Raw genomic sequence first — 24,279 nt, forward strand, 5'->3', positions numbered from 1 at the left:
GGAAAGTACCAGCACTCTTTTTTTACGAAGCCACGCTGTTGTAACACGTGCTGAACGTGGCTTGGCATTGTCTTGCTGAAATAAGCAGGGGGGTCCATGAAAAAGACGGCGCTTAGATGGCAGCATATGTTGTTCCAAAACCTGTATGTACCTCTCAGCATTAATGGTGCCTTCACAGATGTGGAAGTTACCCATGCCTTGGGCACTAATGCACCCCCATACCATCACAAATGCTGGCTTTTGAACTTTGCGTCGATAACAGTCTGGATGGTTCGCTTCCCCTTTGGTCCGGATGACACAATGTCGAATATTTCCAAAAACAATTTGAAATGTGGACTCGTCAGACCACAGAACACTTTTCCACTTTGCATGAGTCCATCTTAGATGATCTCGGGCCCAGAGAAGCCGGCGGCGTTTCTGGATGATGTTGATAAATGGCTTTCGCTTTACATAGTAGAGCTTTAACTTGCACTTACAGATGTAGCGACCAACTGTATTTAGTGACAGTGGTTTTCTGAAGTGTTCCTGAGCCCATGTGGTGATATCCTTTAGAGATTGATGTCGGTTTTTGATACAGTGCCGTCTGAGGGATGGAAGGTCACGGTCATTCAATGTTGGTTTCCGGCCATGCCGCTTACGTGGAGTGATTTCTCCAGATTCTCTGAACCTTTTGATGATATTATGGACCGTAGATGTTGAAATCCCTAAATTTCTTGCAGTTGCACTTTGAGAAACGTTGTTCTTAAACTGTTTTGACTATTTGCTCACGCAGTTGTGGACAAAGGGGTGTACCTCGCCCCATCCTTTCTTGTGAACGATTGAGCATTTTTTGGGAAGCTGTTTTTATACACAATCATGGCACCCACCTGTTCCCAATTAGCCTGCACACCTGTGGGATGTTCCAAATAAGTGTTTGATGAGCATTCCTCAACTTTATCAGTATTTATTGCCACTTTTCCCAACTTCTTTGTCACGTGTTGCTGGCATCAAATTCTAAAGTTAATGATTATTTGCAAAAAAAAAAATGTTTATGAGTTTGAACATCAAATATGTTGTCTTTGTAGCATATTCAACTGAATATGGCTTGAAAAGGATTTGCAAATCATTGTATTCCGTTTATATTTACATCTAACACAATTTCCCAACTCATATGGAAACGGGGTTTGTATAAGTATGTATACACATATATATATATATATGTATATATATATATATATATATGTGTATACATATATATATATATATATATATATATATATATATATATATATATATATATATATATATATATATATATAATAGAGATGCGCGGATAGGCAATTATTTCATCCGCAACCGCATCAGAAAGTCGTCAACCATCCGCCATCCACCCGATGTAACATTTGATCAGACCTGCACCCGCCCGCCATCCGCCCGCACCCGCCCATTGTTATATATCTAATATAGACGATGCAAGGCATTAGTGAGGCATACCTGCCAACTACTCCGGTTTTCCCGTAATTCGTACGGTTTTCATCAACCTATTCCGGGTTACGGTTGCAGTGATAAAAAATACGGTTTTTCATTAATTTAAAAAAAAAAAGGGTGAAAACTACGCGAATTGCACCTTGTGCAGACAAGATTTTTCGATCGGACACGGAGGAATTAGCGATGTAAAAGACCATGTTGGGACAAAAAAAACAAGTCTAATGCCGTTGCTAGCGATACAAGTGGAAAACTTTCAACGTTTTTCGTCGCCCAAACAGATTCTTTGGATGTGATAAATGCCGAAGTTTTATTTACGGAGGCAATAATTGAGCATGGACTTCCAATCGCACTGGCTGATCACATGGGACAGTTAAATGTTTGTAATGCAACCTTTAAAAATCATTACGCGGTGATCGCGGTCCCAAAAATAAACTTTTCTTGCATGATAATGTCCAGAAAAACTCGCTTTATATTACTATAGAGTCCTTTTAACGAATGAGTTTGATGGTTTATCACAAACCTTAAATGAAAGAAGTCCTTTGTTCTCCTGCACCATGCATGCACTTTGGCCTTGCTTCGTGTTTGGTGCGCAATCCTGTCGGCTGTATTTCACAGCACGTCTTTGACAACTTGAAGTGGCATAAAACATTTAAAACAAATGGGTTATAGGAACAATCACTTTCAGTGTTTTATGCCACTTCAAGTAAACTTATAAAATTACCATATCATTTTTGCAGTATGATCAATCTGATAGAATAAATTTGGATTTTAGCCACAAAAAGGTAATGACACCAATGTTATCTATTGGAATTGTTTAGTACTGTTATACTGTTAAAAGTGTTTATACTATTTATGCTTTCAAGTCCAAGTTGAAGAAATCTTGTTAAATGTTGACAGCATAACTACCAAAATACAGAAGTATGTCCTTAATATTTTTGCAGTGCTATTTCTGTCGAAAAGTTAAAATGATTACATTAGAGATGTGATGTGCCACTTTTCAAGTGTCTGATGGCTTAAATTAATTTTCATTAATTTTTCATATTTTGAATTCTTTTGAAAGGCTTAAAAAAAAACTACATTTGAATTGTAATTCCATGCTATTGACAGGACTATTAATTTTAATGAAGTTAGCTTACCATGTTTACAGTATGATAATTGTGATAGAAATGTGAATTTTAGGCACAGAATATTTTTTACAATTGAACAAGGCAGTAGATTATACAAGCTTGGACAGAAAGTTAATGACACCCATTTTTTTTTTTTAATGGAATTGTTTAGTACTGTTTTACCATTTGTTTACTGTAAAAAGTGTTTATACTGTTTATACTTTCAATTAACAAATTGAAGTCTTGTGAAAGGTTGACAGGATAACTGGCATTAACTGTCAAAATAATTTCAAACTATTGAAGTTAGCTTACAGAATAAACATGTCAATCAACCCATATGATTTTTGCTGTAATATTTTTGTTTTGAAAAGTCACTGTGACTGATAGAAAAGTGATGGTTTTAGCAACATTTTAACCTGTCTGAATGCTAATAATCATTTTGCGTCGGGGGGCGAAGCCCTGAACCCTCCACCAGGACTTTGTCCTGGACCTACCGGGGCCTGCGGCCCTTGGACCCTGGCTACTAGGTTTTTCTGATTTCAAAAGTTGGCAGGTATGGTGAGGTTATAAAGCTTTTGCCTGTTAAAGAAAGGAGACTGATCCAATGCAGCACAGACATTCGCGTGCCACGCTGTCACGACCCAGACGCACACCAGTGCGCAATCATATGGGAGCCGCGCTGAGCGCACCTCCAAGCGCGTCTCGCTGCCGGCGACGGCCGGGTATATGGGCCCGACGCTCCAGCGCCATCCATTTTCAGGGCTAGTTGATTCGGCAGGTGGGTTGTTACACACTCCTTAGCGGGTTCCGACTTCCATGGCCACCGTCCTGCTCTCTATATCAACCAGGGTGAGCCCCACCCCTTTCGTGAGCGCACTGCGCGCGGAGTGACCCCTGTTACGCGCCCCCGGCAACAGGGGTGGCGGGCAGGTAATAACGTTACACTAAAAGCTAATTAGCCTTCACCTCAAGTCAGGACTGCAAGCGAGCTGAGCTGCAGTTTATATTTCTAGAAGGTCAACGGGCTCATAGTGATGTTACTAGTAGTTGACTGGGAGGTGTTTATTATCATTTGGGGAGAGTCCGCTGCCTGATGCTTACCTGCTAAACACCTACCTGATAACCCCACTGCAGAAGCACTGACTACATGCGCTCTGAATACGCACTGCTGATTGGCTGTTACCACTTTGAATACGCACCGGGTACTCCGGCTTCCTCCCACCTCCAAAGACATGCACCTGGGGATAGGCCCCTCCCACCTCCAAAGACATGCACCTGGGGATAGGCCCCTCCCACCTCCAAAGACATGCACCTGGGGATAGGCCCCTCCCACCTCCAAAGACATGCACCTGGGGATAGGCCCCTCCCACCTCCAAAGACATGCACCTGGGGATAGGTTGATTGGCAACACTAAATGGTCCCTAGTGTGTGAATGTTGTCTGTCTATCTGTGTTGGCCCTGTGATGAGGTGGCAACTTGTCCAGGGTGTACCCCGCCTTCCGCCCGATAGTAGCTGAGATAGGCTCCAGCGCCCCCCGCGACCCCAAAAGGGAATAAGCGGTAGAAAATGGATGGATGGATTTGATAATAGACTCCATGGCTTCATTGAAAAGCACAAATTATTATCTGATTGTCAATATGGTTCCGACAAAATAGGTCAACTTCATTAGCTTTAATTGATTTAATAGAGAACATTACTAATTAAAGCTGCAAGCAGCGTTGTTCGGGCCCGCGTATTTGGCAGGTGCTAGTCCTAAGTGTCCCAATACTTTTGTCTACTTGTAGTCTGAAGTGTCCCAAGACTTTTGTCTAGTGTACCTACCTTGTCTGCATTGTGTGGGCACGTTGGTGCTTCCTGCTTTTAAGCAGCCATCTTAAAAAAATAGCAGTGCAGCAGCATCAGCGCAGCGGGTCTTTGAAGGGTCATAAAATCTCAACCGGAGCAGGTATTAAAAATCCCATCTATACTTTTAATCACAAGGGTTTTATCTCTCACCTGTGTGAGTTTGAAGCCGAAACGACAAACGCGCTCAGAGGAGATAGTTTTTGAAGGAAGGTGACCGGTTTTTACAAAAAATTTGTTTTGAAGGGGGAATAGCAAACTTCCTGTTGATTTTTGCTGGGGGTTGTCAATTTATGAAATGTAGGTCTAAGTAAGACCTACATAGAGGTTATTGTTTCATGTCTCTCCGACTTTCCCAGTGGGAGTTACAGGCAGTTTTGTAATATTTTTCTTCCGAGGAGCAGTTTTTTATCAGTTTTATTAAAAAATTGCTGTAGAGCACAATTTTTTAGATTTGGGGTTAGGTTATTTCATTAGATCACAGTTCTAGCCAGTCCTGATGTGAGTGTTCAGTTTGGTGAGTTTTGAAGCATGTTAAGGGGGTCAAATTACAGCTCAAAGAGGCAAAAGTGACTGTTTTTAGTACTTTTTTGTCTTGAAGGGGGAATTGCCAACTTCCTGTTGATTTTAGCCCGAGTCAGACCTACATAGAGGATTTTGTTTCATGTCTTTCCGACCTTCCTAGTGGGAGTTACAGGCAGTCTAGTTTTTTTTTCTTTCTAGGGGGCGCTAGAGCGCAATTTTGATTTTTGCAGTTTGGTTTTTGTATTAAAAGACCATTTTCGCAGGTCCTGATGTGTGGGTCAAATATGGTGAGTTTTGAAGCATGTTAAGTGGGTCAAATTAGTGCTCGAAGAGGCGGCGGAAGAATAATAAAGAATAAAACGAACGAAAAACAATAGGTCCTTATGTCCCATTGCATAAGGACTCCCTGTGGGAGTCCTTTTGCAATGGGCCATTGCGGGCCCTAATAATATCGAGAAGAACAAATTTGTTATTTTCGTAAATAAAGTGTAAAACTATAGCATAAGGGGAGTGGCGGGGAAATGGCTGAAGAGCTACTTGAATGAGAGACAGCAGATTGTTCAGAAGGACCAACATCAATCTACACTCATGAACATAACCTGTGGAGTCCCCCAGGGGTCCATACTGGGACCCACACTATTTATAATGCACATCAAGGAAATATGTCAAGTAGCAGCACTGCTGAAGTTCATCCTCTTTACTGACGATACAAGCATGACATGTGCAGGTGACCACGTGAAGACAATACAAGCATGACATGTGCAGGTGACCACGTGAAGACGATACAAGCATGACATGTGCAGGTGACCACGTGAAGACAATACAAGCATGACAAGTGCAGGTGACCACGTGAAGACAATACAAGCATGACATGTGCAGGTGACCACGTGAAGACAATACAAGCATGACATGTGCAGGTGACCACGTGAAGACAATACAAGCATGACATGTGCAGGTGACCACGTGAAGACAATACAAGCATGACATGTGCAGGTGACCACGTGAAGACAATACAAGCATGACATGTGCAGGTGACCACGTGAAGACAATACAAGCATGACATGTGCAGGTGACCACGTGAAGACAATACAAGCATGACATGTGCAGGTGACCACGTGAAGACAATACAAGCATGACATGTGCAGGTGACCACGTGAAGACAATACAAGCATGACATGTGCAGGTGACCACGTGAAGACAATACAAGCATGACATGTGCAGGTAACCACGTGAAGACAATACAAGCATGACATGTGCAGGTGACCACGTGAAGACGATACAAGCATGACATGTGTAGGTGACCACGTGAAGACAATACAAGCATGACATGTGTACAAGCATGACATGTGCAGGTGACCACGTGAAGACAATACAAGCATGACATGTGCAGGTGACCACGTGAAGACAATACAAGCATGACATGTGCAGGTGACCACGTGAAGACGATACAAGCATGACATGTGCAGGTGACCACGTGAAGACAATACAAGCATGACATGTGCAGGTGACCACGTGAAGACGATACAAGCATGACATGTGCAGGTGACCACGTGAAGACAATACAAGCATGACATGTGCAGGTGACCACGTGAAGACAATACAAGCATGACATGTGCAGGTGACCACGTGAAGACAATACAAGCATGACATGTGCAGGTGACCACGTGAAGACGATACAAGCATGACATGTGCAGGTGACCACGTGAAGACGATACAAGCATGACATGTGCAGGTGACCACGTGAAGACAATACAAGCATGACATGTGCAGGTGACCACGTGAAGACAATACAAGCATGACATGTGCAGGTGACCACGTGAAGACGATACAAGCATGACATGTGCAGGTGACCACGTGAAGACAATACAAGCATGACATGTGCAGGTGACCACGTGAAGACAATACAAGCATGACATGTGCAGGTGACCACGTGAAGACGATGCAAGCATGACATGTGCAGGTGACCACGTGAAGACGATACAAGCATGACATGTGCAGGTGACCACGTGAAGACGATACAAGCATGACATGTGCAGGTGACCACGTGAAGACAATACAAGCATGACATGTGCAGGTGACCACGTGAAGACGATACAAGCATGACATGTGCAGGTGACCACGTGAAGACGATACAAGCATGACATGTGCAGGTGACCACGTGAAGACAATACAAGCATGACATGTGCAGGTGACCACGTGAAGACGATACAGGTGACCACGTGAAGACGATACAAGCATGACATGTGCAGGTGACCACGTGAAGACGATACAGGTGACCACGTGAAGACAATACAAGCATGACATGTGTAGGTGACCACGTCAAGCAACTTCTGGCCTCTGTAACTGAGGAGATGATCAAGTTACAAACTTGCTTTAATACCAACAAATTGTCTCTGAATTTAAAGAAGACCAAAATAAGGCTCTTTAGCGATGTCAAAAGTAATCTACCTATCAGGTTTGTTATTGACGATACACCAATAGAATATGTCCAACAAAATGTATTCTTAGGAGTGGTAATAGATGAAAATATCTCATGGAAGCCTCATATAAGTTACCTGAGGACAAAAGTTGCTAAATGTGTTGGAATGATGAGGAGATGATGTCATTTATTGAACACCAATGAGATGATGTCATTTATTGAACACCAATGAGGAGATGATGTCATTTATTGAACACCAATGAGGAGATGATGGCATTTATTGAACACCAATGAGGAGATGATGTCATTTATTGAACACCAATGAGGAGATGATGTCATTTATTGAACGCCAATGCTCTGCTGTTATTGCATCATTCATTTATTATGTCATATTTCAACTATTGTGTTGAAGTCTGGGGAAATTGTTCTAAATCTCATCTACAGCCTTTAGTCACTCTGCAGAAAAAGGCCATTAGGATTGTGTCCAATGTTCACTACTTACATCATTCTAATCCACTATTCATGGAGTTAAAGCAACTTCAACTGCACCATGTGATCAATTTTAAAACTGCTCAAATGATGTTTAGGGCATCCCAAAACTCTTTGCCATCCAATATACAAAACCTATTCCAGGATAGAGATGCTCACCATAGTTACAGTCTAAGAGGAAACAACAAATTACCAGAGGTGTGGACTCGAGTCACATGACTTGGACTCGAGTCAGACTCGAGTCATGAATTTGATGACTTTAGACTCGACTTGACAAAATGTAAAAAGACTTGCAACTCGACTTAGACTTTAACATCAATGACTTGTGACTTCACTTGGACTTGAGCCTTTTGAATTGACATGACTTGCTACTTTCCCCAAAACCCAAAGATGAAAAAGTTATTCGGGAGCGCTCCGTATTTTTCGTTGTGTACTTGTCTATCAGCGTTGCGTGTGTCAGCTGGTGTGCTCTCAGTACAACAGCCAATCAAATTAGATCTACTTTGTTTTCATCACACAGCATTCATCCAATCAAATTGCAGGACAACCAACGAAGAAGACATGTCCAAACCACACGCCAGTGAACAAAAAATGATACCTAAAATAATTTTCGTTTGGGTATAAAAATTACGAGGTGGTCAACACAAAACGGTTTGCAGTATGCAACACATGCAGTTCGAAAATTACTGATGGAGAGGCAACAACTTCCAACTTCGTCTGGCATTTGAAGTTGCACAAAGAACGGTAAGTTTTGAATGTAAGATAACGTTTATTGGCTAAGTAACGTGACTTTTATTTGCTGTGTAGTTAAATCAGTGAGGCTGTAAACTCACTGCTAACGTTATAACGTTATTGCAAACACGGGAATCTGTTGCAGTTCACTACCTTATTCATACTTTTTGTTCAGTGATTTTTTTTAAGCAGGGTTACGTTAGTCAATATATCACACGTAACGTTAGACCGCGGTCAGCAGCACCGCGTATTTTAGACACCTAAAAAAAGACAAAAATAGTAAAATAAAGGTCAGTTAAAATGTATACTATATTATGAATATGTGTACTGTTTTAGCTAGCCTTCTGACATACTGTTGGTTGTTTACCTCAGTGGTCCCCAACCACCGGGCCGTGGCCCGGTACTGGTCCGTGGATCGATTGGTATCGGGCCGCACAAGAAATATATATATATATATTTTTTTCTTTTTTTAATTAAATCAACATAAAAAACACAAGATACACTTACAAGTAGTGCACCAACCCAAAACAACTCTCTCCCCCCTTTTGTTCTGGGCATTGAACATGAAGACTCTTCCTTCACTGTTCCGAGTGGCCATGAGAGTCTTGGCAGTGCCTGCCTCCAGTGCTCCAGTGGAGCGAGTTTTCAGCCATGGTGGCATCATACTACGCCCCCATCGTGCACAAATGACTGACAGACTCTTGGCTAATTTGGTCTTTTGCAAATGCAATGCAGCATAGGGCCCTGACATATAAAAAGTACAACTTTTTTGTTATGTTCACGTATATGTCATGTTTTTTCACTTTTGTACAAATAAGTACATTTGCACTTTATTTTTCAATGTGTTTGTTCTGTAAAGGAATGAGTTAATGTTTAAAATGACTGGTTAATAGTGCTATTATAAAGTGCAATGTCAGCACAATTTTCTTTCCTGCAATTTAAAATGCACTTGTTTTAATAAATAAATACAGCGTTTGAAAAGCATACACAATCTGTGTTAATATATTAGTCTGTGGTTAAAAGGACTTGAAAGGACTCGAAACTCAAAATGCAGGACTTAGGACTTGACTTGAGACTTTCCAGTCTTGACTTCGGACTTGACTCGGGGCTTGCCTGTCTTGACTCGGGACTTGACTCGGACTTGAGGGCAAAGACTTGAGACTTACTTGTGACTTGCAAAACAATGACTTGGTCCCACCTCTGCAAATTACATTTGCCTAAATTTAGAACAACTTTAAAATCAATGTGCATTTCAGTGCGTGGAGTTAAGTCTGTGGAACAACTTAGGGGACCAGTTAAAAACCTGTTCTAACAATGATTACACTTTGTTGCTCCCTCCGAGGTCTTAATCAAGGCTCAAGTTGTTCGTTTTTCTAAAAGAGACATTTATTTTCAGCCACGCCTTCTCCTCGTCACAACGATGCCAACACAATGCCAAAATAATGCCGTCAGGACTAATAAATAAGAAAAACAGAACTTACAATTAGTCTGACATCCAATAACATAAAACACATTGATTTGACATACATACCAGAAAGAATCATACCTCATTGGCCTCACATTAATTGTCCCCCCCAACAATGTGACCAAACCGGAACAAAAAATATGTTCCTCTCCAATTTACATGAGTTTTGTAACAAAAATAAAGTTAACTTATACTTGCATGAAATTACCAAAGAAAATACATTTTTAATCACATTAAATGTAAATATGAACTTATATTTATACATTGTATTTATTTACTCTAACCAACTATGAAATTATATAACATATATACAATGTGCTTCTGTCAGCAGCTACACACTTAAAAGACTGTTTATAAAAGAAGTACTGAAGAAGTACAGAGCCATGAGAGAGAGCTGTATGGTCAGAGAGTGTGTGTGTGTGTGTGTGTGTGTGTGTGTGTGTGTGTGTGTGTTTTGTCTCATCTTGTCTTGTCTCATAGTAACAGTGGTACTATGAGACAAAGTTCTTTTCTTTTCTCCTCTGCTCCCCTTTTCCTTGAGGGGGGTGGGGGGCACAGGTCCGGTGGCCATGGATGAAGTGCTGGCTGTCCAGAGTCGGGACCCGGGGTGGACCGCTCGCCTGTGCATCGGCTGGGAACATCTCTACGCTGCTGACCCGTCTCCGCTCGGGATGGTGTCCTGCTGGCCCCACTATGGACTGGACTCTTACTATTATGTTGGATCCACTATGGACTGGACTCTCACAATATTATGTCAGACCCACTCGACATCCATTGCTTTCGGTCTCCCCTAGAGGGGGGGGGGGTTACCCACATATGCGGTCCTCTCCAAGGTTTCTCATAGTCATTCACATCGACGTCCCACTGGGGTGAGTTTTTCCTTGCCCGTATGTGGGCTTTGTACCGAGGATGTCGTTGTGGCTTGTGCAGCCCTTTGAGACACTTGTGATTTAGGGCTATATAAATAAAGATTGATTGATTGATTGATTGACTATTGTATTGTTAGTGTACAGGAGTTTTTCTTGTTTTTGTTTGTATGGTATTGTTCTTGTATTATATTGTTTATGTTAAATGTGGAGTGCAGAGATGCGCGGATAGGCAATTATTTCATCCGCAACCGCATCAGAAAGTCGTCAACCATCCTCCATCCACCCGATGTAACATCAATCAATCAATCAATCTTTATTTATATAGCCCTAAATCACAAGTGTCTCAAAGGGCTGCACAAGCCACAACGACATCCTCGGTACAAAGCCCACATACGGGCAAGGAAAAACTCACCCCAGTGGGACGTCGATGTGAATGACTATGAGAAACCTTGGAGAGGACCGCATATGTGGGTAACCCCCCCCCTCTAGGGGAGACCGAAAGCAATGGATGTCGAGTGGGTCTGACATAATATTGTGAGAGTCCAGTCCATAGTGGATCCAACATAATAGTAAGAGTCCAGTCCATAGTGGGGCCAGCAGGACACCATCCCGAGCGGAGACGGGTCAGCAGCGTAGAGATGTTCCCAACCGATGCACAGGCGAGCGGTCCACCCCGGGTCCCGACTCTGGACAGCCAGCACTTCATCCATGGCCACCGGACCTGTGCGCCCCCCCCCCTCAAGGAAAAGGGGAGCAGAGGAGAAAAGAAAAGAAACGGCAGATCAACTGGTCTAACAGGGGGGCTATTTAAAGGCTAGAGTATACAAATGAGTTTTAAGATGGGACTTAAATGCTTCTACTGAGGTAGCATCTCTAATTGTTACCGGGAGGGCATTCCATAGTACTGGAGCCCCAATAGAAAACGCTCTATAGCCCGCAGACTTTTTTTGGGCTCTGGGAATCACTAATAAGCCGGAGTTCTTTGAACGCAGATTTCTTGCCGGGACATATGGTACAATGCAATCGACAAGATAGGACGGAGCTAGACCGTGTAGTATTTTATACGTAAGTAGTAAAACCTTAAAGTCACTTCTTAAGTGCACAGGAAGCCAGTGCAGGTGAGCCAGTATAGGTATATATGTATAGGTATATATGTATATAGGTATATACAGTATAGGCGTAATATGATCAAACTTTCTTGTTCTTGTCAAAAGTCTAGCAGCCGCATTTTGTACCAACTGTAATTTTTTTTTGTAACATTTGATCAGAACCGCACCCGCCCGTTGTTATATATCTAATATAGACGATACAAGGCATTAGTGAGGTTATAAAGCTTTTGCCTGTTAAAGAAAGGAGACTGATCCAATGCAGCACAGACATTCGCATGCCACGCTGTCACGACCCAGACGCACACCAGTGCGCAATCATATGGGAGCCGCGCTGAGCGCACCTCCAAGCGCGTCTCGCTGCCGGCGACGGCCGGGTATGGGCCCGACGCTCCAGCGCCATCCATTTTCAGGGCTAGTTGATTCGGCAGGTGGGTTGTTACACACTCATTAGCGGGTTCCGTCTTCCATGGCCACCGTCCTGCTGTCTATATCAACCAGGGTGAGGCCCACCCCTTTCGTGAGCGCACTGCGCGTGGAGTGACCCCTGTTACGCGCCCCCGGCAACAGGGGTGGCGGGCAGGTAAGCTGCGCGGGCGGAGCGCGCGGAGTGACCCCTGTTACGAGCCCCCGGTCACGGGGGTGGCGGGCAGGTAAAAGCTGCTTACTTGCTGCGCGTGACGCCGGCCGCGGTGAAGGCGGACGAGGCGGGGTGTCGGTGCGGTGGGCGCGGTGGTGACCCTGGATGTGCGTCGGGCCCTTCTCGCGGATCGCCTCAGCTACGGCTCCCGGTGGGGCCCTCTCGGGGGAAGGGGCCTCGGCGAGGCGTCCCTTCTCCGCTCCGTAAAAGTGTCCATCTCTTTTTTTTCCTTCTTCTGTTGTGGCATATGCTGCAGGTGCCTGCTCGTTTTTCGTATGTGGGTAACAACATTTAACTATGTATATATATTTCCCAATTGGTTTAACTGCCACCCGCCTGAATCTATTTAAAATCTAATTTTTTTTTATTTCAACCACCCGACCCGACCCGACCCGCGGATTAAATCTAATTTTTTTTTTATTTCATCTGCCCGATCCGCGGACTCCGCGGTTGTGCCCGCAAACCGCGCATCTCTAGTGGAGTGAGTGAGAGGAGTTGGGATATTACAGGTAAAAGCCAGTAAATTAGAATATTTTGAAAAACTTGATTTATTTCAGTAATTGCATTCAAAAGGTGTAACTTGTACATTATATTTATTCATTGCACACAGACTGATGCATTCAAATGTTTATTTCATTTAATTTTGATGATTTGAAGTGGCAACAAATGAAAATCCAAAATTCCGTGTGTCACAAAATTAGAATATTACTTAAGGCTAATACAAAAAAGGGATTTTTAGAAATGTTGGCCAACTGAAAAGTATGAAAATGAAAAATATGAGCATGTACAATACTCAATACTTGGTTGGAGCTCCTTTTGCCTCAATTACTGCGTTAATGCGGCGTGGCATGGAGTCGATGAGTTTCTGGCACTGCTCAGGTGTTATGAGAGCCCAGGTTGCTCTGATAGTGGCCTTCAACTCTTCTGCGTTTTTGGGTCTGGCATTCTGCATCTTCCTTTTCACAATACTCCACAGATTTTCTATGGGGCTAAGGTCAGGGGAGTTGGCGGGCCAATTTAGAACAGAAATACCATGGTCCGTAAACCAGGCACGGGTAGATTTTGCGCTGTGTGCAGGCGCCAAGTCCTGTTGGAACTTGAAATCTCCATCTCCATAGAGCAGGTCAGCAGCAGGAAGCATGAAGTGCTCTAAAACTTGCTGGTAGACGGCTGCGTTGACCCTGGATCTCAGGAAACAGAGTGGACCGACACCAGCAGATGACATGGCACCCCAAACCATCACTGATGGTGGAAACTTTACACTAGACTTCAGGCAACGTGGATCCTGTGCCTCTCCTGTCTTCCTCCAGACTCTGGGACCTCGATTTCCAAAGGAAATGCAACATTTGCATGGTTGGGTGATGGTTTGGGGTGCCATGTCATCTGCTGGTGTCGGTCCACTCTGTTTCCTGAGATCCAGGGTCAACGCAGCCGTCTACCAGCAAGTTTTAGAGCACTTCATGCTTCCTGCTGCTGACCTGCTCTATGGAGATGGAGATTTCAAGTTCCAACAGGACTTGGCGCCTGCACACAGCGCAAAATCTACCCGTGCCTGGTTTACGGACCATGGTATTTCTGTTCTAAATTGGCCCGCCAACTCCCCTGACCTTAGCCCCATAGAAAATCTGTGGGGTATTGTGAAAAGGAAGATGCAGAATGCCAGACCCAAAAACGCAGAAGAGTTGAAGGCCACTATCAGAGCAACCTGGGCTCTCATAACACCTGAGCAGTGCCAGAAACTCATCGACTCCATGCCACGCCGCATTAACGCAGTAATTGAGGCAAAAGGAGCTCCAACCAAGTATTGAGTATTGTACATGCTCATATTTTTCATTTTCATACTTTTCAGTTGGCCAACATTTCTAAAAATCCCTTTTTTGTATTAGCCTTAAGTAATATTCTAATTTTGTGACACACGGAATTTTGGATTTTCATTTGTTGCAAATCATCAAAATTAAATGAAATAAACATTTGAATGCATCAGTCTGTGTGCAATGAATAAATATAATGTACAAGTTACACCTTTTGAATGCAATTACTGAAATAGTGACTACCTCTTGAAGCTATGATCAAAGCGATTGAATAGAAATATTTTGCCATTAGCGAAAAAAATCTCTAATATGTTTTATAGGTCGCAGGTTTCAAAGTGTAGGGGAAAAAAGTTGTGGTTCCAGTTTCCAGTGGCTATAGAGCGTTTTCTATTCGGGCTCCAGTACTATGGAATGCCCTCCCGGTAACAATTAGAGATGCTACCTCAGTAGAAGCATTTAAGTCCCATCTTAAAACTCATTTGTATACTCTAGCCTTTAAATAGCCCCCCTGTTAGACCAGTTGATCTGCCGTTTCTTTTCTTCTCTCCTCTGCTCCCCTTTTCCTTGAGGGGGGGGGGGGCACAGGTCCGGTGGCCATGGATGAAGTGCTGGCTGTCCAGAGTCGGGACCCGGGGTGGACCGCTCGCCTGTGCATCGGCTGGGAACATCTCTACGCTGCTGACCCGTCTCCGCTCGGGATGGTGTCCTGCTGGCCCCACTATGGACTGGACTCTTACTATTATGTTGGATCCACTATGGACTGGACTCTCACAATATTATGTCAGACCCACTCGACATCCATTGCTTTCGGTCTCCCCTAGAGGGGGGGGGGGGTTACCCACATATGCGGTCCTCTCCAAGGTTTCTCATAGTCATTCACATCGACGTCCCACTGGGGTGAGTTTTTCCTTGCCCGTATGTGGGCTTTGTACCGAGGATGTCGTTGTGGCTTGTGCAGCCCTTTGAGACACTTGTGATTTAGGGCTATATAAATAAAGATTGATTGATTGATTGATTTGTATTTGATGGCATTCATTTTGCCTCAGCAACCACCTCCAGTTGATGGTGTTCATTTTGCCTCAACAACCACCTCCAGGCCTGTCTTGTGTGGCCCTCCTGCCACCACGTGGAGGTTCCTTCTACGTGGAAAGCGGCACAGGCGTGTCTGTGGGCAGCGCTCTGGCCTTCTGGTGCCGTGAGGGCTACCAGCTGTTGGGCAGCCATAAGATCCACTGCCTCGTCCGCAGCGGGAACGCCCGGTGGAGCGACTACCAGCCCGAGTGCCAAGGTGAGCCGTGTGTCGCGCCACCACCTTGGTTGCCTCACCACTTCTTCTCCCGCCCCAGCCATCCCCAGGCCGGAGGACCGTGGATTGAGAGTCGCCGTGTTGGCGTCGGTGGTGAGCGCCATCGTCATCCTGGCCATGTCGCTCTCCTTCCTGGTGTGCTGCCTGCAGGAACGCTGCAGCAAGACCAAAGAAGTTTCCAGCAGGTAGGAACAGGACTTTTTCTAACTAAACACCTGGAATAAAAGAGCAAACACAAGACAAAGTTGTAATGTTGACTCCAAGTTTGTTTTTTTCTTTAAAACTGTCATTGTTCAAAATAATAATGCATCAAAATGAATGTTGTTGTGAATTAATTACTTCACATCAAATATTCCACTTTTGAACATGTTTGGGGAAATATTGCATATTTTAGTGGAATTTGTCATTGCTAAAAAAAAATCAATAATAAGATCAATGTTTTTTTGACATCAAACAAACAAAAACATGAAAAAATTAAAGCTGCAAGCAGCATTGGTCGGGCCCGCATATTTGGCAGGTGCTAGTCCTAAATGTCCCAATACTTTTGTCAAGTTTTAGTCCCAAGTGTCCCAATACTTTTGTCCAGTGTAAGTGTCCCAATACTTGTGTCCAGTGGTAGTCCTAAGTGTCCCAATACTTATGTCAAGTTGTAGTCCCAAGTGTCCCAATACTTTTGTCAAGTTGTAGTCCTAAGTGTCCCAATACTTTTGTCCAGTGTAGGTGTCTCAATACTTTTGTCCAGAGGTAGTCCTAAGTGTCCCAATACTTTTGTCAAGTTTAGGCGTAAGTGTCCCAATACTTTTATCCAGTGTAAGTGTCCTAATACTTTTGTCCAGTGGTAGTCCTACGTGTCCCAATACTTTTGTCAAGTTGTAGTCCTAAGTGTCCCAAAACTTTTGTCCAGTGGTAGTCCTAAGTGTCCCAATACTTTTGTCTACTTTTAGTCCAAAGTGTCCCAATACTTTTGTTTAGTAGTAGTCCTAAGTGTCCCAATACTTTTGTCAAGTTGTAGTCCTAAGTGTCCCAATACTTTTGTCCAGTGTAAGTGTCCCAAAACTTTTGTCAATTTTTAGTCCCAAGTGGCCCAATACTTTTGTCAAGTTGTAGTCCTAAGTGTCCCAATACTTTTGTCCAGTGTAGGTGTCTCAATACTTTTGTCCAGAGGTAGTCCTAAGTGTCCCAATACTTTTGTCAAGTTTAGGCGTAAGTGTCCCAATACTTTTATCCAGTGTAAGTGTCCTAATACTTTTGTCCAGTGGTAGTCCTACGTGTCCCAATATTTTTGTCAAGTTGTAGTCCTAAGTGTCCCAAAACTTTTGTCCAGTGGTAGTCCTAAGTGTCCCAATACTTTTGTCTACTTTTAGTCCAAAGTGTCCCAATACTTTTGTTTAGTAGTAGTCCTAAGTGTCCCAATACTTTTGTCAAGTTGTAGTCCTAAGTGTCCCAATACTTTTGTCCAGTGTAAGTGTCCCAAAGCTTTTGTCAATTTTTAGTCCCAAGTGGCCCAATACTTTTGTCAAGTTGTAGTCCTAAGTGTCCCAATACTTTTGTCCAGTTGTAGTCCTAAGTGTCCCAAAACATTTGTCCAGTTTTAGTCCTAAGTGTCCCAATACTTTTGTCAAGTTGTAGTCCTAAGTGTCCCAATACTTTTGTCCAGAGTACCAATACTTTTGTCAAGTTTTAGTCCCAAGTGGCCCAATACTTTTGTCCAGTTTGCGTCCTAAGTGCCCCAATACTTTTGTCTACTTTTAGTCCGAAGTGTCCCAATACTTTTGTTCAGTGGTAGTCATAAGTGTCCCAATACTTTTGTCCAGTGTAAGTGTCCCAATACTTTTGTCCAGTTGCCCAATACTTTTGTTCAGTGGTAGTAGTAAGTGTCCCAATACTTTTGTCAAGTTGTAGTCCCAAGTGTCCCAATACTTTTGTCCAGTTTTCGACCTAAGTGTCCCAATACTTTTGTCCAGTGGTAGTGATAAATGTCCCAATACTTTTGTTTACTTTTAGTCCGAAGTGTCCCAATACTTTTGTCTAGTGTACCTACCTTGTCCGCATTGTGTGGGCACGCTGGTGCTTCCTGCTTTTAAGCAGCCATCTTGAGAAAACAGCAGCGCAGCAGCATCAGCGCAGCAGCATCAGCGCGGCGGTTCTTTGTAGGCTCATAAAATCAAAACCGGAGCAGTTAGAAAAATGATTTCGTTCAATCTCTCTCCTGTGTTAGTTTGAAGCTGAAACGACAAACGCGCTCAGAGGAGATAATGTTTGAAGAGAAGTGACCGGTTTATTAAAACATTTTGTTTTGAAGGGGAAATTGCAAACTTCCTGTTGATTGTTGCTGAGGGTTGTCAATCCATGAAATGTAGGTCTAAGTGAGACCTACATAGAGGTTTTTGTTTCATGTCTCTCCGACTTTCCCAGTGGGAGTAACATGCAGTTTTGTCATTTTTTTCTTCCGAGGAGCAGTTTTTTCTGCATTTTATAAGAAAATTGCGGTAGAGCACAATTTTTAGATTTGGGGTTAGGTTTTTTCATTAGATCGCAATTTTAGCCAGTCCTGATGTGTGTGTTCAGTTTGGTGAGTTTTGAAGCATGTTAAGGGGGTCAAATTACAGCTCAAAGAGGCAAAAGTGACCGTTTTTAGTACTTTTTTGTCTTGAAGGGGGAATTGCCAACTTCCTGTTGATTTTAGCCCGAGAATGTACTATTATGAAAGCTAGGTCTGAGTCAGACCTACATAGAGGTTTTTGTTTCATGTCTCTCTGACCTTCCTAGTGGGAGTTACAGGCAGTCTAGTTTTTTTTCCCCCTAGGGGGCGCTTGAGCGCAATTTTGAGTTTTGCTGTTCGTTTTTTTTATCAAAAGGCAATTTTCGCAGGTCCTGACGTGTGGGTCAAATATGGTGAGTTTTGAAGCATGTTAAGTGGGTCAAATTGCAGCTCAAAGAGGCGGCCGGTATAATAATAATAATAAAACCTTAGAAACTCAATAGGTCCTTATGTCCCATTGTATAAGGACTCCCTTTGGGAGTCCTTATACAATGGGCCATGCGGGCCCTAATTAAAGCTGCAAGCAGCATTGGTCGGGCCCGCGTATTTGGCAGGTGCTAGTCCTAAGTGTCCCAATACTTTTGTCTACTTTTAGTCCGAAGTGTCCCAATACTTTTGTCTAGTGTACCTACCTTGTCCGCATTGTGTGGGCACGCTGGTGCTTCCTGCTTTTAAGCAGCCATCTTGAGAAAACAGCAGCTCAGCACAATTTTTAGATTTGGGGTTAGGTTTTTTCATTAGATTGGAATTTTAGCTAGTCCTGATGTGTGTGTTCAGTTTGGTGAGTTTTGAAGCATGTTAAGGGGGTCAAATTACAGCTCAAAGAGGCAAAAGTGACCGTTTTTAGTACTTTTTTGTCTTGAAGGGGGAATTGCCAACTTCCTGTTGATTTTAGCCCGAGAATGTACTATTATGAAAGCTAGGTCTGAGTCAGACCTATATAGAGGTTTTTGTTTCATGTCTCTCCGACCTTCCTAGTGGGAGTTACAGGCAGTCTAGTTTTTTTTTTCCCCTAGGGAGCGCTAGAGCGCAATTTTGAGTTTTGCTGTTCGGTTTTTTTATCAAAAGGCAATTTTCGCAGGTCCTGACGTGTGGGTCAAATATGGTGAGTTTTGAAGCATGTTAAGTGGGTCAAATTGCAGCTCAAAGAGGCGGCCGGTATAATAATAATAATAAAACCTTAGAAACTCAATAGGTCCTTATGTCCCATTGTATAAGGACTCCCTTTGGGAGTCCTTATACAATGGGCCATGCGGGCCCTAATTAAAGCTGCAAGCAGCATTGGTCGGGCCCGTGTATTTGGCAGGTGCTAGTCCTAAGTGTCCCAATACTTTTGTCAAGTTTTAGTCCCAAGTATCCCAATACTTTTGTCCAGTTTTCGGCCTAAATGTCCCAATACTTTTGTCCAGTGGTAGTCATAAGTGTCCCAATACTTTTGTCTACTTTTAGTCCGAAGTGTCCCAATACTTTTGTCTAGTGTACCTACCTTGTCCGCATTGTGTGGGCACGCTGGTGCTTCCTGCTTTTAAGCAGCCATCTTGAGAAAACAGCAGCTCAGCACAATTTTTAGATTTGGGGTTAGGTTTTTTCATTAGATCGCAATTTTAGCCAGTCCTGATGTGTGTGTTCAGTTCGGTGAGTTTTGAAGCATGTTAAGGGGGTCAAATTACAGCTCAAAGAGGCAAAAGTGACCGTTTTTAGTACTTTTTTTGTCTTGAAGGGGGAATTGCCAACTTCCTGTTGATTTTAGCCCGAGAATGTACTATTATGAAAGCTAGGTCTGAGTCAGACCTATATAGAGGTTTTTGTTTCATGTCTCTCCGACCTTCCTAGTGGGAGTTACAGGCAGTCTAGTTTTTTTTTTTCCTAGGGAGCGCTAGAGCGCAATTTTGAGTTTTGCTGTTCGTTTTTTTTATCAAAAGGCAATTTTCGCAGGTCCTGACGTGTGGGTCAAATATGGTGAGTTTTGAAGCATGTTAAGTGGGTCAAATTGCAGCTCAAAGAGGCGGCCGGTATAATAATAATAATAAAACCTTAGAAACTCAATAGGTCCTTATGTCCCATTGTATAAGGACTCCCTTTGGGAGTCCTTATACAATGGGCCATGCGGGCCCTAATTAAAGCTGCAAGCAGCATTGGTCGGGCCCGCGTATTTGGCAGGTGCTAGTCCCAAGTATCCCAATACTTTTGTCCAGTTTTCGGCCTAAATGTCCCAATACTTTTGTCCAGTGGTAGTCATAAGTGTCCCAATACTTTTGTCTACTTTTAGTCCGAAGTGTCCCAATACTTTTGTCTAGTGTACCTACCTTGTCCGCATTGTGTGGGCACGCTGGTGCTTCCTGCTTTTAAGCAGCCATCTTGAGAAAACAGCAGCTCAGCACAATTTTTAGATTTGGGGTTAGGTTTTTTCATTAGATTGCAATTTTAGCCAGTTCTGATGTGTGTGTTCAGTTTGGTGAGTTTTGAAGCATGTTAAGGGGGTCAAATTACAGCTCAAAGAGGCAAAAGTGACCGTTTTTAGTACTTTTTTGTCTTGAAGGGGGAATTGCCAACTTCCTGTTGATTTTAGCCCGAGAATGTACTATTATGAAAGCTAGGTCTGAGTCAGACCTACATAGAGGTTTTTGTTTCATGTCTCTCTGACCTTCCTAGTGGGAGTTACAGGCAGTCTAGTTTTTTTTTTTTCCTAGGGAGCGCTAGAGCGCAATTTTGAGTTTTGCTGTTCGTTTTTTTTATCAAAAGGCAATTTTCGCAGGTCCTGACGTGTGGGTCAAATATGGTGAGTTTTGAAGCATGTTAAGTGGGTCAAATTGCAGCTCAAAGAGGCGGCCGGTATAATAATAATAATAAAACCTTAGAAACTCAATAGGTCCTTATGTCCCATTGTATAAGGACTCCCTTTGGGAGTCCTTATACAATGGGCCATGCGGGCCCTAATTAAAGCTGCAAGCAGCATTGGTCGGGCCCGCGTATTTGGCAGGTGCTAGTCCTAAGTGTCCCAATACTTTTGTCAAGTTTTAGTCCCAAGTATCCCAATACTTTTGTCCAGTTTTCGGCCTAAATGTCCCAATACTTTTGTCCAGTGGTAGTCATAAGTGTCCCAATACTTTTGTCTACTTTTAGTCCGAAGTGTCCCAATACTTTTGTCTAGTGTACCTACCTTGTCCGCATTGTGTGGGCACGCTGGTGCTTCCTGCTTTTAAGCAGCCATCTTGAGAAAACAGCAGCTCAGCACAATTTTTAGATTTGGGGTTAGGTTTTTTCATTAGATTGCAATTTTAGCCAGTTCTGATGTGTGTGTTCAGTTTGGTGAGTTTTGAAGCATGTTAAGGGGGTCAAATTACAGCTCAAAGAGGCAAAAGTGACCGTTTTTAGTACTTTTTTGTCTTGAAGGGGGAATTGCCAACTTCCTGTTGATTTTAGCCCGAGAATGTACTATTATGAAAGCTAGGTCTGAGTCAGACCTACATAGAGGTTTTTGTTTCATGTCTCTCCGACCTTCCTAGTGGGAGTTACAGGCAGTCTAGTTTTTTTTTTTTCCTAGGGGGCGCTAGAGCGCAATTTTGAGTTTTGCTGTTCGTTTTTTTATCAAAAGGCAATTTTCGCAGGTCCTGACGTGTGGGTCAAATATGGTGAGTTTTGAAGCATGTTAAGTGGGTCAAATTGCAGCTCAAAGAGGCGGCCGGTATAATAATAATAATAAAACCTTAGAAACTCAATAGGTCCTTATGTCCCATTGTATAAGGACTCCCTTTGGGAGTCCTTATACAATGGGCCATGCGGGCCCTAATTAAAGCTGCAAGCAGCATTGGTCGGGCCCGCGTATTTGGCAGGTGCTAGTCCTAAGTGTCCCAATACTTTTGTCAAGTTTTAGTCCCAAGTATCCCAATACTTTTGTCCAGTTTTCGGCCTAAATGTCCCAATACTTTTGTCCAGTGGTAGTCATAAGTGTCCCAATACTTTTGTCTACTTTTAGTCCGAAGTGTCCCAATACTTTTGTCTAGTGTACCTACCTTGTCCGCATTGTGTGGGCACGCTGGTGCTTCCTGCTTTTAAGCAGCCATCTTGAGAAAACAGCAGCTCAGCACAATTTTGAGATTTGGGGTTAGGTTTTTTCATTAGATTGCAATTTTAGCCAGTTCTGATGTGTGTGTTCAGTTTGGTGAGTTTTGAAGCATGTTAAGGGGGTCAAATTACAGCTCAAAGAGGCAAAAGTGACCGTTTTTAGTACTTTTTTTGTCTTGAAGGGGGAATTGCCAACTTCCTGTTGATTTTAGCCCGAGAATGTACTATTATGAAAGCTAGGTCTGAGTCAGACCTATATAGAGGTTTTTGTTTCATGTCTCTCCGACCTTCCTAGTGGGAGTTACAGGCAGTCTAGTTTTTTTTTTTCCTAGGGAGCGCTAGAGCGCAATTTTGAGTTTTGCTGTTTGTTTGTTTTATCAAAAGGCAATTTTCGCAGGTCCTGACGTGTGGGTCAAATATGGTGAGTTTTGAAGCATGTTAAGTGGGTCAAATTGCAGCTCAAAGAGGCGGCCGGTATAATAATAATAATAAAACCTTAGAAACTCAATAGGTCCTTATGTCCCATTGTATAAGGACTCCCTTTGGGAGTCCTTATACAATGGGCCATGCGGGCCCTAATTAAAGCTGCAAGCAGCATTGGTCGGGCCCGCGTATTTGGCAGGTGCTAGTCCTAAGTGTCCCAATACTTTTGTCAAGTTTTCGGCCTAAATGTCCCAATACTTTTGTCCAGTGGTAGTCATAAGTGTCCCAATACTTTTGTCTACTTTTAGTCCGAAGTGTCCCAATACTTTTGTCTAGTGTACCTACCTTGTCCGCATTGTGTGGGCACGCTGGTGCTTCCTGCTTTTAAGCAGCCATCTTGAGAAAACAGCAGCTCAGCACAATTTTTAGATTTGGGGTTAGGTTTTTTCATTAGATTGCAATTTTAGCCAGTTCTGATGTGTGTGTTCAGTTTGGTGAGTTTTGAAGCATGTTAAGGGGGTCAAATTACAGCTCAAAGAGGCAAAAGTGACCGTTTTTAGTACTTTTTTGTCTTGAAGGGGGAATTGCCAACTTCCTGTTGATTTTAGCCCGAGAATGTACTATTATGAAAGCTAGGTCTGAGTCAGACCTACATAGAGGTTTTTGTTTCATGTCTCTCCGACCTTCCTAGTGGGAGTTACAGGCAGTCTAGTTTTTTTTTTCCCTAGGGGGCGCTAGAGCGCAATTTTGAGTTTTGCTGTTCGTTTTTTTTTATCAAAAGGCAATTTTCGCAGGTCCTGACGTGTGGGTCAAATATGGTGAGTTTTGAAGCATGTTAAGTGGGTCAAATTGCAGCTCAAAGAGGTGGCCGGTATAATAATAATAATAAAACCTTAGAAACTCAATAGGTCCTTATGTCCCATTGTATAAGGACTCCCTTTGGGAGTCCTTATACAATGGGCCATGCGGGCCCTAATTAAAGCTGCAAGCAGCATTGGTCGGGCCCGCGTATTTGGCAGGTGCTAGTCCTAAGTGTCCCAATACTTTTGTCAAGTTTTAGTCCCAAGTATCCCAATACTTTTGTCCAGTTTTCGGCCTAAATGTCCCAATACTTTTGTCCAGCGGTAGTCATAAGTGTCCCAATACTTTTGTCTACTTTTAGTCCGAAGTGTCCCAATACTTTTGTCTAGTGTACCTACCTTGTCCGCATTGTGTGGGCACGCTGGTGCTTCCTGCTTTTAAGCAGCCATCTTGAGAAAACAGCAGCTCAGCACAATTTTTAGATTTGGGGTTAGGTTTTTTCATTAGATCGCAATTTTTGCCAGTCCTGATGTGTGTGTTCAGTTTGGTGAGTTTTGAAGCATGTTAAGGGGGTCAAATTACAGCTCAAAGAGGCAAAAGTGACCGTTTTTAGTACTTTTTTGTCTTGAAGGGGGAATTGCCAACTTCCTGTTGATTTTAGCCCGAGAAT

At 43.1% G+C, this 24,279-nt stretch overlaps 1 protein-coding gene across 1 annotated transcript in view; it reads left to right on the forward strand.

Annotated features, from left to right (window-relative positions):
* Nucleotides 1-24,279, forward strand: part of LOC133606925 (uncharacterized) — a 110,994-nt gene that overhangs the window by 70,030 nt on the left and 16,685 nt on the right. The window contains exons 2-3 of the mRNA XM_061961372.1: nucleotides 15,569-15,760; nucleotides 15,819-15,963. Of these exons, the coding sequence (XP_061817356.1) occupies nucleotides 15,569-15,760; nucleotides 15,819-15,963 (337 nt within the window). The remainder of the gene's footprint in view (nucleotides 1-15,568; nucleotides 15,761-15,818; nucleotides 15,964-24,279) is intronic.

The sequence above is a fragment of the Nerophis lumbriciformis genome, linkage group LG05 (assembly GCF_033978685.3).
Source record: "Nerophis lumbriciformis linkage group LG05, RoL_Nlum_v2.1, whole genome shotgun sequence".
In the NCBI taxonomy this organism is placed as follows: domain Eukaryota; kingdom Metazoa; phylum Chordata; class Actinopteri; order Syngnathiformes; family Syngnathidae; genus Nerophis; species Nerophis lumbriciformis.